Source organism: Sphaerulina musiva (assembly GCF_000320565.1).
Source record: "Sphaerulina musiva SO2202 unplaced genomic scaffold SEPMUscaffold_1, whole genome shotgun sequence".
NCBI lineage: Eukaryota > Fungi > Ascomycota > Dothideomycetes > Mycosphaerellales > Mycosphaerellaceae > Sphaerulina > Sphaerulina musiva.
This window is the reverse complement of record NW_016017383.1, coordinates 566207-578057: the sequence shown is the minus strand read 5'-3', so window position 1 is coordinate 578057 and position 11851 is coordinate 566207. Positions and strand designations below refer to the sequence as shown.

The following is an 11851-nucleotide window of genomic DNA, read 5'->3' as shown; positions in this document are numbered from 1 at the left end:
GGGGGGGGGGGAAACGAAAGTGTACCGACGAGTTTTTTCCTTCTTGCAAGGAAATTAATTCTGGAGCTGGGTGTCAGTCCTTTCTAGGGACTTTGTGGGTTCAAAAGTGCAATCAAGCAACAGAACGGGGCTTTACCTACGCGAGAATCTCCGCCGAGAACTTCATGACCTTCAAGAAACGAAATCTCTATGCTAATACCGAGGAGCCTGCGTGCGAAAGACTCCTCGTTCTGAGCTTCACCAAAGAACCACATTCTACGGATTTACCAGAGCGAACAATCTTAGAGAGTTCTGGACTCGACTCCCTCTACAGATCCACAACTCTGAATACAACCTCCACGATCCTGGCGAAAAAGGAGGCATCTGTACTTCGAAAACCTACCTCAACTCCAAGTCCACGGAGAATCCGACATACCCAGCTAGCTTCTCCATACCGATGCTACATCGAAATTCAATCGACCTTTCCATCCGAGCCACGCTTCATCCTCCCCTAAAGTCAGGTACCAGACATCCATATCCCAATTGCAATCTCCGACCCAAGCCTCTCAATACTTAGGTACTTTACCTACTCCCTTATACAGTCCCGAAGTAGTAACAACAACAACCATCAACAAAGTCGTCTTCAACAGCTTACCTTACCTTACCTTACCCTTCTTCTTGTTTTATAACTAACCCGGGCACCAGATCGTTTGCGCCAGCTACTTTAAAGAGGCATTCGTAACAGTATTCACCAACAAACAAATCTCATAAACGCACCACGAAAAAAAAGGAAAAAGAAAAGTGTATTCGATATCCTATCCAAACCCCTCTCAGCTTCTAAGTCTACTTCCACTTCCTCTACGAGTCCACTTCATAGCAGGTAGTGGGCAGTGAAGTCAAATTTTACGCAGGGGCTTCAGTTTCTCGAAATGAGATTGAGGGTGGGAAAATGTTTCCTCCAAGTCCCGTCGGAGAGAGAGAGAGAGAGAGCTTCCCCCCAAAAAAAAAAGAAAAAAAGGGGGAGGGTTGGATTTACTTGTCCCCGAGGCCATCCATAGGCGTGCATGAAAGGGAGAAGGTAGAAATATACAATTTCAATATCGGGATTGACTGAAAGAAGAAGGGAGGGGGATTTTGATAATACTAGAGATCGATCAGGTTGAATATTTCTAGTAGGCACTGGGTACTAGGGATTATAGGGGAAGGGATTTAGGTAGTACAGTATATGTACATGTACATTTATGGTTCGCTGAGGTATTAGGATGGATAAAATGCTGTTTGGTATTCGTTTTGGTTATGTTGGAGTCATGGATGACTGCTACCTATGACTCCACAGGGGCATTGTTGGATTGATGCGGTGGGTACGGATTAGTAAGATGGAATATGATTGTGTGGAAAGAATGGAAGAGCTTTGGGAGAGGAAAATGCCTTCTAGGCCTTGTGGGTGAGAGGTTAACTCAAACAATCCTGTCTTCTACGAGAAGAAGGGTATATATTTGTGGAGAGTAACTCTGGTTGCAGAATTGTTTTTGTATACACTTACGATATGTCGTACAGAAGATGTATATATACACGCCTCTCCTCCGCCATCTAGATGGAGAAATTACTTGCCACTATTCACTCAAGCCGCCGAGCTCGACTTGTTCTTTCTACTTCTCTTCTTTTTCTTCGTTCCCTCTTTGCTAGTTCCATTCGATTTCCCGCTCTCCTCAGCTGCGGCAAGATTAACATGATTCGCCCCCGTACTGACCTGCTCCCCGAAGGTGCCCAAGATCCTCTCGAAACCGCCCGTGGGCTCATCCGGAGTTCCAAACGTCTCTTTCCTCCACATCTTGAGTCTTTGCTTCTTACTGTACTTCTTCTTATCCCTCTGCTTCTTCTCCTGGTCTCGAAAGGCGGCCATTTTCTTCAATCCCGCATACGAGTTCAATGCCGTGTCGTCTGCAAACAAGATATCTCTCGCTGATAGACCAAAGGATGTGGGAGAAGTTTCGCGGTAGCGGAAACCTGTGACGGGAGCTTTGTGCGAGCCTGCGGAAGAGGCCAAGGTGGGGTGACTGAGTGGGAGAGCAGAGTCGATGATTTCTTCAATCTTGGCGCGTTCTTTGCGCGCAGCACGTTTGGCGTCAGACTTCTCTTGTAGGCGGTCCTTTTTCGTTTTGCGTTTCTTCCCAGACGTCTCTTCGTCGGAAGCGGGAGGGAGAGGTGCACCTCCCTCCTCGTCATCTTCGTCGTCCGTGAGCGTGATGTTGGGTTTGTCGCCGGCATCAAAATCGGGTATGATGTCGTTGATGTCGATGTCGTCGTCGAATTTGGGTTTCTTGGGTTTACGAGACTTGCTTCCGCCAGCTTTCTCGTCTTCGTCCTCCGACATCGCATCATCTTCCGCGTAGTAGTCTTCTCCAAAGCGACGCTTCATCTCCTGCTCCCATTTGTCGTCGTCGAAGTCGCCTTCAATAACGTCTCGCCACTCATCCAAGTCAATGGCTTTGCCTCGCAACCCGGCAGCTTCTTTGATACGCTTGACCTTCTCCTCTGCTTCTTCCACCTTGAGTTTGCGCAGTCGAGCCTTTTCCTCCTCACGTTCTCGCTTGGCAGCCTCCTTCGTTTCCTTTTCACGCTCTCTTTGCTTGGCACGACCAGTCTTTTCATCTCTCCGCACACCATACTTGCCAACATCACGTGAGAAGGACTTGAGCTTCTCATTGGCGGTCGGGTCCTCGTGGCGTAGGTTGTATAGATGTTCGTACTCTTCTGCCTTTTTCTCATCCTCGCTGTCATCCGACTCGAGCGGCTGGAAGCGGGAGCCATCAGTCGGCAGCCAAGCTCGGGCGGCCATAAAGTTGGACAGATAGGTCTCTGGATCCTTGTCGGCCTCGTTGATATCCTGCTCCGTGATCTTGACCTTCTTCTTCCTGGACTTGGACTTGGTGTCGGCAGTGGGAAGGTCTTCGTGCTTGCTCTTCTTCTTGCGCACCAACATACCATCTTCCTCATCGTCGTTGTCTTCGCTCTCTGCATCGTCAGCGGCCGTAGCGTGCATCTGGCCAACCAAATTCTTCCGCATCTCGTCCTGCTCTTGCTGGTATGTCTGCACCGGCACCTCCTCGTCGTCATTGTCTCCCATCTCACCGGCGAGCAGTCTCTCCCGCTGGTAATCGTGCAGTGTCATGGGCTTTCCCTCCTTCTCCTTCCCCTTGGCGCCATCTTGCTCGGGGTTATAGTCTTTGAAGAACTTCACATTGGGGTCTTTGATGCGCGGGTCCTTGTTCCGGATGGCCTGCAGCACATTCTCAATCTCCTCGTCGACTTCCTCGTCTGCCAGCTCAGCATCGTCGTCTTCCTCCTCGTCGGTGCTCGAATCATCGTCTTCGTCGTCGTCGTCGTCGAACTTGCGCTTGCTGCCATTTCCCGCCACATTCCCTGCGCCATACTTTTCCTCCAGCCGGGCCTGTTCTTCGCGCTTTTTGTTGTGTTCGAAGCGAGCGGCATACGACTCGTTGATTTTGAAGGTGGAAGGCTCGATCTTGACGCCGGCATCGCTTTCGTCGTCGCTTAGATCCAGCTTCTGCTTCTTCATTGCCCGAGGCATCTTTGCGGCTGCAGTAGAAGTTGTAGGTGATGGGTAATTTCGAAGTCGTGCTCATTCGCACGTCCATACGAAAAATATCAGATAAGGTTGACGCTAGCGGGCCAGGGTTCTTCTCACACAGAATTGTGGCGCACTTTTTTTGGTCCCGAACTTCTTTTCTCGAACCTCTGCAAGACAGACTCTACTCAGCCATGGCGGACTTCCACGATAGCGATCGGCCTGTCAAGAAGCGGAGATTGAGTAGCGACGGCGAGGATGCGGAAGAAGTGCCATCTAGGGCCATCACGTTCCAAGACGACGGCCTGTCCAGAATCAAGAAATCAAAGGCTCCCAAAGTGCAACCGGTTGCTTCGTCTTCGACTGAAGAACCGGTTGATGCCATCACGCTATCGACCGATCTGAACGAAAAGTTGACCTTCAAAGACCTTGGAGTATCACCATGGTTGATCCACGCACTCAAAAACCTGTCCATCACAAACCCGACACGTATTCAAAAGTCTACCATACCCGAAATTCTCGCAGGTAAAGACTGCATAGGAGGGAGTCGCACTGGATCTGGAAAGACAATTGCATTTGCGTTGCCAATTCTCCAACAGTGGGCGAAAGAACCGTCGGGAATTTACGCTCTCATCCTGACACCAACCCGAGAATTGGCACTCCAAATTTATGAGCAGATCCAAGCCATTGGAGGGAATCAAGGCATCAAATCAGTTCTTGTGACAGGCGGAGCTGAGATGCGAAAACAGGCCATCGAGCTGGAAAAGAAACCACATATTGTGATTGCCACGCCTGGCAGGCTGGCGGATCATGTGCTGAACAGTGGAGAAGACACTATTCGCGGACTGAAAAAAGTCAAGTTTGTGGTGTTCGACGAAGCAGATCGCTTGCTACAAAGTGGAAAAGGCAGCATGCTGGGAGATGTGGAACGGTGTCTAGACGCAGTGCCCAGCGCAGCAAAGAGACAGACCTTACTCTTCACCGCCACAGTCACACCTGAAGTGCGAGCTTTGAAGGAAAGTCCTCGAGAGAATGGTACGTCTCTGCCCTTTTCATGACTCCGTGAACTTTCAAAAAGCTAAAGTCTCCCAGGCCGTCCACCACCCTTCGTCTCAGAAGTAGACATTGACTCTCTTGCCATACCTTCAACCCTAACCCAAACCTATCAACTCGTGAATGTCCTGCATAAAGAAAAGTACCTGCACATTCTCCTCAGCACTCCCGCCAATATTCAAAAGACAACCATCATCTTCACAAACCGCACCACAACCGCAAACCTCCTAGAATACATGCTCCGCTCTCTCGAGCACCGCATCACAGCTCTCCACTCCGCTCTCACCCATGAAGACCGCGTCAACAACCTCGCCCGCTTTCGCGCTGGCGCCGCACGGATCCTCGTTGCCACAGACGTAGCGGGTCGCGGTCTTGATATTCCGGATGTGGGACTCGTGATCAATTATGACCTACCTCGTAACCCGGATGATTACATTCATCGTGTGGGACGTACGGCACGTGCGGGACGGGTCGGCGTGGCGATTAGTCTCGTGGGACAGAGGGATGTGGACCTTGTGAAAGCGATCGAAGCACGTGTGGGCAAGGCTATGGTGGCGTATGAGGAGACTGGAGTGAACGTCGAGACGCGGGTCATTCGAGAGGCGTTGAATGTTGTGGGCGATAAGAAGAGGGAGGCCATGTTGAATATCGAGGAGGGAAGAGATGTGAAGGGGAAGAGGAGAAGGGGTTTGGCGAAGGCTTTGAGGAGGGGGAAGGCGTAGCAACAGTCCTGACCTATTGGAAGCACCGTCTTCGGGACAGCATATATTTGATTCAGCTTGTGCTTGGCCGCTCCAAACATTCTATTGTGCGAAATTTATGGCGTCCATCTAAGCAGCATCAAACTGTCTGCGATAGGCTCTCCCATGTTGCTGAGGCCAATAACAGCGAGAGGCCCAGATGTAAGTAGGTAAGCCAGAAACTGCTGACACAGGAACAGATACATGTCCGCGGGGGTGCCCAAAGCGGTATGGTACGAGAGAGGTCTGAGCAGTGAGACAAGCAAAAAGTGTCGTTCCTCAGCCGTTCGCCTCTGCCCAGTGCACCTCTTCTTCATATCTCGAGTCTCTCGTTCCCGTTTTATCCACAATGCGAGTTCAAGCGCTGACGCGGCTCTCGCTGCGGAACACGGCTCTTCGCAGTCCCAGCACGAGGACATTCACATCCGCATCGACATGCTATCCCCTTCGACAACTTTCCCTCTCCGGGCAGAAACACGACAGAATACCTGGCGCGAGATGGACTCAGCCGCGACGATGGGCTTCCGCAACAGCAGCAGCCTCCGTCCTGGAAACGGCCATGCATGATCCCGCTTCGCTTTCTCAATCTGCCATCGTCGAGAACCTCGACCCCAAAGAAGCCGCTCGCTTGGACAAAGTGCGGAACATTGGCATCGCAGCACACATCGATTCTGGCAAGACGACTGCCACTGAGCGCGTGCTGTTCTACACGGGTCGGATCAAGGATATTCACGAAGTGCGCGGACGCGATGCCGTCGGCGCTAAGATGGATAGTATGGATTTGGAGCGAGAGAAGGGCATCACAATCCAATCTGCTGCGACGTTTTGTGACTGGGTGAAGAAGGTGCCGGATCCTGTGACAGGGGAGCTGAAAGAGGAGAAATTCCATATCAACTTGATTGATACACCAGGACACATCGATTTCACGATTGAGGTGGAAAGAGCGCTGAGAGTGTTGGATGGCGCTGTGATGATTCTGTGTGCGGTATCGGGTGTGCAGTCGCAGACGGTGACGGTGGATCGACAGATGAAGCGGTACAATGTGCCTCGTCTGTCCTTTGTGAATAAGATGGATCGAGCGGGTGCCAACCCTTGGAAGGCGGTAGAAGGAATCAATCAGAAATTGCGAATTCCTGCTGCTGCCATCCAGATCCCAATCGGTGCGGAGGATCAGTTCAAGGGTGTAGTGGATCTCATTCGAATGCGAGCCATCTACTCAGAGGGAGATAAAGGTGTTATTGTGCGAGAGGATGAATGCCCGGCAGACTTGGTTGAATTCGCCAAGGAGAAGAGACAGGTCATGATCGAGACTCTGGCTGACGTCGACGATGTTATTGCCGACGCAGTGCTGGACGAACGTGAGCCTTCGGTGGACGAGATCAAGGCGGCCATTCGACGCGCGACAATCGGGCTGAAGTTCACACCTGTCATGATGGGATCTGCTTTGGCTGATAAGTCCGTTCAGCCTATGCTAGATGCTGTCGTCGATTACTTGCCCAACCCGTCTGAGGTGGAGAACTTGGCTCTGGACCGAAGACGAAACGAAGCGACCGTCAAGCTTGTCTCTTACAATTCCCTCCCCTTTGTAGGCTTAGCATTCAAGTTGGAAGAGTCTAACTTTGGCCAGCTCACTTATATTCGCGTGTATCAGGGCAAGCTTTCCAAAGGTCAGAATGTCACCAATGCTCGCACAGGTCAAAAAGTCAAGATTCCTCGCATCGTACGCATGCACTCTAACGAAATGGAAGAGGTCTCGGAGATCGGCGCGGGAGAAATTTGTGCAGTGTTCGGCATTGACTGCGCTTCTGGAGACACTTTTACAGACGGCGGCAAGCTTGACTATTCTATGACATCCATGTTCGTGCCGGACCCCGTCATCTCCCTCTACATCAGACCCAAACACACCAAGGACACACCCAACTTCAGCAAGGCCATTTCGAGATTCCAGCGTGAAGATCCCACATTCCGCGTTCACGTCGATACTGAGTCGGGCGAATCCATTATATCCGGAATGGGTGAACTCCATCTCGATATTTATGTCGAACGCATGAGACGTGAATACAAGGTTGAGGTCGTCACCGGTCAACCACAAGTTGCATACCGAGAGACCATCCAAAATCACGTCCCATTCGACCACTTACTCAGGAAGCAAACTGGTGGAGCGGGAGATTACGCTCGTGTTGTTGGGTATCTCGAACCCACCGAGCCGTCCGAGAGCGGCAGCGAAGCTGGTTTCGGTGAAAACAAGTTCGAATCTCAAATCGTGGGTGGTACCATTCCCGAAAAATACTTGTTCGCCTGCGACAAAGGTTTCCAAGCCTCTTGTGTCAACGGTCCGCTCCTCGGCCATCGTGTCCTTGGAACAAGCATGGTGATCAACGACGGAGCTACACACATGACTGATTCCTCGGAATTGGCCTTCAAGAACGCCACGCAACAAGCCTTTCGTAAAGCCTTTCTCGCTGCAGGTCCCCAGGTTCTCGAGCCTTTGATGAAGACTGTGATTACCGCTCCTGTGGAGTTCCAGGGTAACATTGTCGGCCTTCTCAACAAGAGAAACTCCATCATTAATGACACGGAAATCGGTGCCGAGGAGTTTACGCTGACTGCCGATTGTTCGTTGAATAGCATGTTTGGCTTCTCTTCCCAATTGCGTGCTGCAACGCAGGGCAAAGGAGAGTTTAGTATGGAGTTTAGTCATTATGCTCCTGCGCCGCCGCAGTTGCAGAGGGAGTTGATCGCTAAGCACGAGAAGGAGAGGGCGGAGAAAAATAAGAAGTAGTGCATTGCTCATATCTGTGGGAACGGTGGCAGGCCTACATTTGGCCAATACCTACTCTATGGACAAAGTCCCGCGAGGACTAGAACCGTTTGCAGAGGATGTGCAGGCACCCCCGTCAGGCCCTATGCGCCTGGCAACTCCTACGTGCGAGTGATAGAGGAGGGTCATGCTGACGAGGTGCCACTCTCCAATTTCCAGAGGGTGACTTGAGTTGGCTCTCGGGCAGAACCGAGCAGCCAGAGAGCCGTGATTCTTTCGCCAACCTCAATTTGTTGTACGATATGGAAGAAGAAAGAAGACACTGCTCGAACTCGACTCCAACAGGCTGATGACGAATGAGATGTTTTGTACCAACAGAGTGACAGAGTAATAAATGATTGTACAGACCCGCGGCGATATAAAACGCACAGCTCCTTCGACTCTCCACTCGGTATGGGCGGTGTTCTTGGTTGCTGTTACTTTAAGTCAGCTTGTTAGATAGATCAAGACAGCCAGATAGACGGATAGATGGACCCAGCTTGTATGCATACAAGAGTAGGATAAAAGTTCATGAAACTTGATCAACGAGTGGCATAGCGCATAGCCCCTGTTTGGATTTAACGATATTGTTCTAGGCGAATCGACGGAACAAGAAGTACGAGATCCGTGAGACGATGATCCCAGCAGGCTACAAGCCAAAGACGACATGCCTGCAATAGCAGATGAGATGTTTAAAATTAGGTTTACTTCCAACACAACTAAAAGGTACAAGACGCGATGTATAAGCGTTTGGCTGTCCCCTCATGGTCGCCCGATTCGTGCAGATTGACGATTGATACAGCACTGTATGAGCAGAGATGGCTCTGAATTCCCACTATATCAATCAGCTGGGCTCGTCTTGGGCGAAGTCTAGGATCACACTTCTCTTGCTGTCCATCTTGGCACAACTTGGCCATGCGCAAACAGCCCCGGATAGTGGCCATTTGAGCTCCAACATCCCACGTCCCCCACAGGCGCCATATGTGTTCAACGACTCGGCCGATTCCATCAATCAGACCATATCTAAGAACATTGCGCTCCAGAAGGCTATGGTGCAGAGTATCCTGGACAATGTGAGCCCGGACAACGCCACGTTCGATAATACCATTCTCCCATATCTTCGATACGAGAACGAGGATGGTGTTGGAAGTCTGCCTTTGGGCACTTATAGCCTAGGCACCAAACCCGAAGTGAACGAAGCCATAGGCACCGCACTAGGAAATGCTCGGGATGTGGACGACCAAGTTCGCAACAACGAGGACTTATTCCGATTGATAGACAGCGTATATCAGAAATACGCCAACGACTCCTCACTCAACGAAGAAGAGCAAATCGCCCTCAAAAGCGCATGGTTCCAATTCGCGCAATCCGGTCTGAACGTCACAGCTGGCGAACAACGCGACCGTTTCTTCCAACTCGACGAGCGTTTGTCAAACATTACCGACGAATTCAGCTCCAATCTGGCCAAGGATGTGGCTGATGTCTACTTCACACCCGAAGAGCTCGAAGGCGTGCCCATGGAAATCCTGCAGACTTATGAGAACATCACGACGGGTGAGAATGCCGGGAAGCTGAAAGTGGACGTTGGTCTTCGTTCTCGCTACCCTACTATTATGAATAATGCGATCAATGAGACTACGAGGTATACTACATTCTTGACGGCGCAACGCAAGTCTCCGGAGAATGTTCCTCTGGTGCAGGAAGCTGTTGATGTGCGGTTGCAATATGCGCAGGTTTTGGGTTATCCTAGTTATGCTGCTTACGCGTGAGTTTTGTTCTTACTTTTTTGATTATCTCCACGGGAACTTTTCTCTCTCGCAAGAAGAAACTGGCTTTTTAACTCTGGGTTGGCTTAGGCTTGATGGATCGATGGCGGAGACAGTAGAAGTGGTGAATGAGTTTTTGGCAGATATTGGCTCCAGGGTTGCGCCTTTGGGCCAACGGGAGCTGGAAACTCTCAATGAGCTCAAGTCGAAAGACGAGAAGCTGGTGAGTCCGGTGGGTGATGGAGGTATAGCCTATTGGTGGGACAAGTAAGTGTTGAAATTCTCTCTGTGACTGTTTACACCCCCACGGCCTTTTCGTACTCCATATTCAGGGGACCACGCTGACGCTGTGCTTAGATTGTACTACGGAGAAGTCGAACGCAAAACCAATTACGATGTGGACGAAAACCAAGTTACTGCGTACTTTCCCGCAAATACCACTGTTCCGGCCATACTGGAATTCTATGGCGAAATCTTCGGTTTGAAATTCTACAAAATCGAGGGCGAGGATGCTGATGAGTTATCCCCATCCGGCAAGGGTAGCGATCTCGTATGGCATCCCGATGTCATGATGTACGCCGTATGGGACAATCAGGAGTACATGGAAAAGTACCAAGTGACCGACACTGGATTCCGCGGCTATCTCTACCTCGACCTCTTCTACCGCGAAGGCGTCAAGAGCGGTGGAGGGGGATACATGCAGCCCATCCAGTACGGCTTCCAAAAAGAAGACGGCTCCTACTTCGCCTCCTCCTGTTCAGTGATTCTCAATTTCCAAAAATCCAACGATACCATCAAACCCTCCCTATTCAAACACGCCGACGTCAGCAGCGTCATGCACGAACTCGGCCACACCATGCACAATTTCCTCAGCCAGACGACCTTCAGCCGTACCCACGGCACCGCAGGCGTCCCCTCAGATTTCCTCGAATTCCCATCTCAACTAATGGCAAACTGGGCCCGCGTCCCTCAAACTCTCCAACGCATCAGTAAACACTGGTCCTCCTTTTCCTCCGAAGCCGCTTCCGCTTGGAGAAGCGAACAGCAACTCGATCCAACTTCTGCTTTACCCCCAGCTACCATGTCTGACGATTTGATTGCCAAAGTTATCAATTCCACTCAACTTCTCGGCGGTTTGGATACTCTTCGTCAGATTTGGTTCGCTTTGTACGATCAAAATCTCTCCCAACTCACTTCTTCTGACGAAGCGAAATCTCTCGATGTTACGATTTTGTACAATACTCTCGGTCGCAATGTTACTATGATTCCCGACCCTTCCGATCTTCCCAGTACTAGTCCTCAAAGCGACAACGATAACAACAACAACAACAACAACAACAACAACAACAACAACGACCCCAACAAATGGGGCCACGGAGAATCCACATTCTCCAACATCCAAGACCGGTATGCGGGTACATATTACGCCTATCAATGGTGTTTGGTGTATGCAGAGGATGTATTTTATTCGGCCTTTGTGGATGATCCGTTTAGTAGCGAGGTGGGAATGCGCTTTCGGACGCAGGTGTTGCAGCCTGGAGGCGCGAGGGATTTGAAGAGGATTTTGGAAGAGTTTTTGGGGAGGGAGGGGTTGGATTTGAGGGGTTATGAGAGGTATTTGGGGATTGGGAGTTGAGAGTAGGGGGTTTATGGTGGGGATTTGGATGTTTTGATGGGGATGGTGGTGGTGGTGGTGGTTGTGTCGATATGTCTTTCGATTTCATGGTTGGTTGCTCGTGGTGGCTGTGACACCTATGCGCAATGTGATGAAAAAGCGTTTATTTCTGCGCATTGCTATATATATATGCTCAACGACCAACCACTTCGACAACATCATCCACCGCCAACAAAAATCCATCTCAACCCAGCAAAAAAAAAAAAAAAAAAAAAAAAAAAAAAAAAAACTCATTCCAACCCACCCCCT

The 11851-nt window shown here is 50.5% G+C and overlaps 5 protein-coding genes across 5 annotated transcripts; 4 read left to right on the top strand and 1 right to left on the bottom strand.

Moving 5' to 3' along the window:
* The first annotated feature begins 23 nt into the window (after positions 1 to 23).
* Positions 24 to 607, top strand: SEPMUDRAFT_145622 (uncharacterized protein). Its single transcript, XM_016903166.1, has one exon. It carries the CDS (start codon positions 165 to 167, stop codon positions 492 to 494), a length of 330 nt encoding a protein of 109 aa, XP_016764483.1. The 5' UTR covers positions 24 to 164; the 3' UTR covers positions 495 to 607.
* A 920-nt stretch (positions 608 to 1527) lies between these two features.
* Positions 1528 to 3582, bottom strand: SEPMUDRAFT_121902 (Krr1-domain-containing protein). The gene has a single exon (XM_016901738.1). The coding sequence runs from the start codon at positions 3569 to 3571 to the stop codon at positions 1601 to 1603; it is 1971 nt and encodes a 656-aa protein (XP_016764482.1). The 5' UTR covers positions 3572 to 3582; the 3' UTR covers positions 1528 to 1600.
* A 180-nt stretch (positions 3583 to 3762) lies between these two features.
* On the top strand, positions 3763 to 5343 carry SEPMUDRAFT_129317 (DEAD-domain-containing protein; the record flags this gene model as incomplete). The annotated part of the gene is made up of 2 exons (XM_016902280.1): positions 3763 to 4603; positions 4661 to 5343. 2 exons carry the CDS (start codon positions 3763 to 3765, stop codon positions 5341 to 5343), a joined length of 1524 nt encoding a protein of 507 aa, XP_016764481.1.
* Positions 5344 to 5689: 346 nt separating this feature from the next.
* Positions 5690 to 8656, top strand: SEPMUDRAFT_121901 (elongation factor G, mitochondrial). The gene has a single exon (XM_016901737.1). It carries the CDS (start codon positions 5711 to 5713, stop codon positions 8141 to 8143), a length of 2433 nt encoding a protein of 810 aa, XP_016764480.1. The 5' UTR covers positions 5690 to 5710; the 3' UTR covers positions 8144 to 8656.
* Positions 8657 to 8979: 323 nt separating this feature from the next.
* Positions 8980 to 11563, top strand: SEPMUDRAFT_55602 (metalloprotease; the record flags this gene model as incomplete). The annotated part of the gene is made up of 3 exons (XM_016909368.1): positions 8980 to 9926; positions 10018 to 10194; positions 10285 to 11563. 3 exons carry the CDS (start codon positions 8980 to 8982, stop codon positions 11561 to 11563), a joined length of 2403 nt encoding a protein of 800 aa, XP_016764479.1.
* Between the last annotated feature and the right edge of the window lie 288 nt (positions 11564 to 11851).

Excerpts from the sequence above, each read along its gene's own strand:
- SEPMUDRAFT_121901 (XM_016901737.1), top strand. The coding sequence starts at position 5,711 with ATGCGAGTTCAAGCGCTGACGCGGCTCTCGCTGCGGAACACGGCTCTT.
- SEPMUDRAFT_121902 (XM_016901738.1), bottom strand. The coding sequence starts at position 3,571 with ATGCCTCGGGCAATGAAGAAGCAGAAGCTGGATCTAAGCGACGACGAA.
- SEPMUDRAFT_145622 (XM_016903166.1), top strand. The coding sequence starts at position 165 with ATGACCTTCAAGAAACGAAATCTCTATGCTAATACCGAGGAGCCTGCG.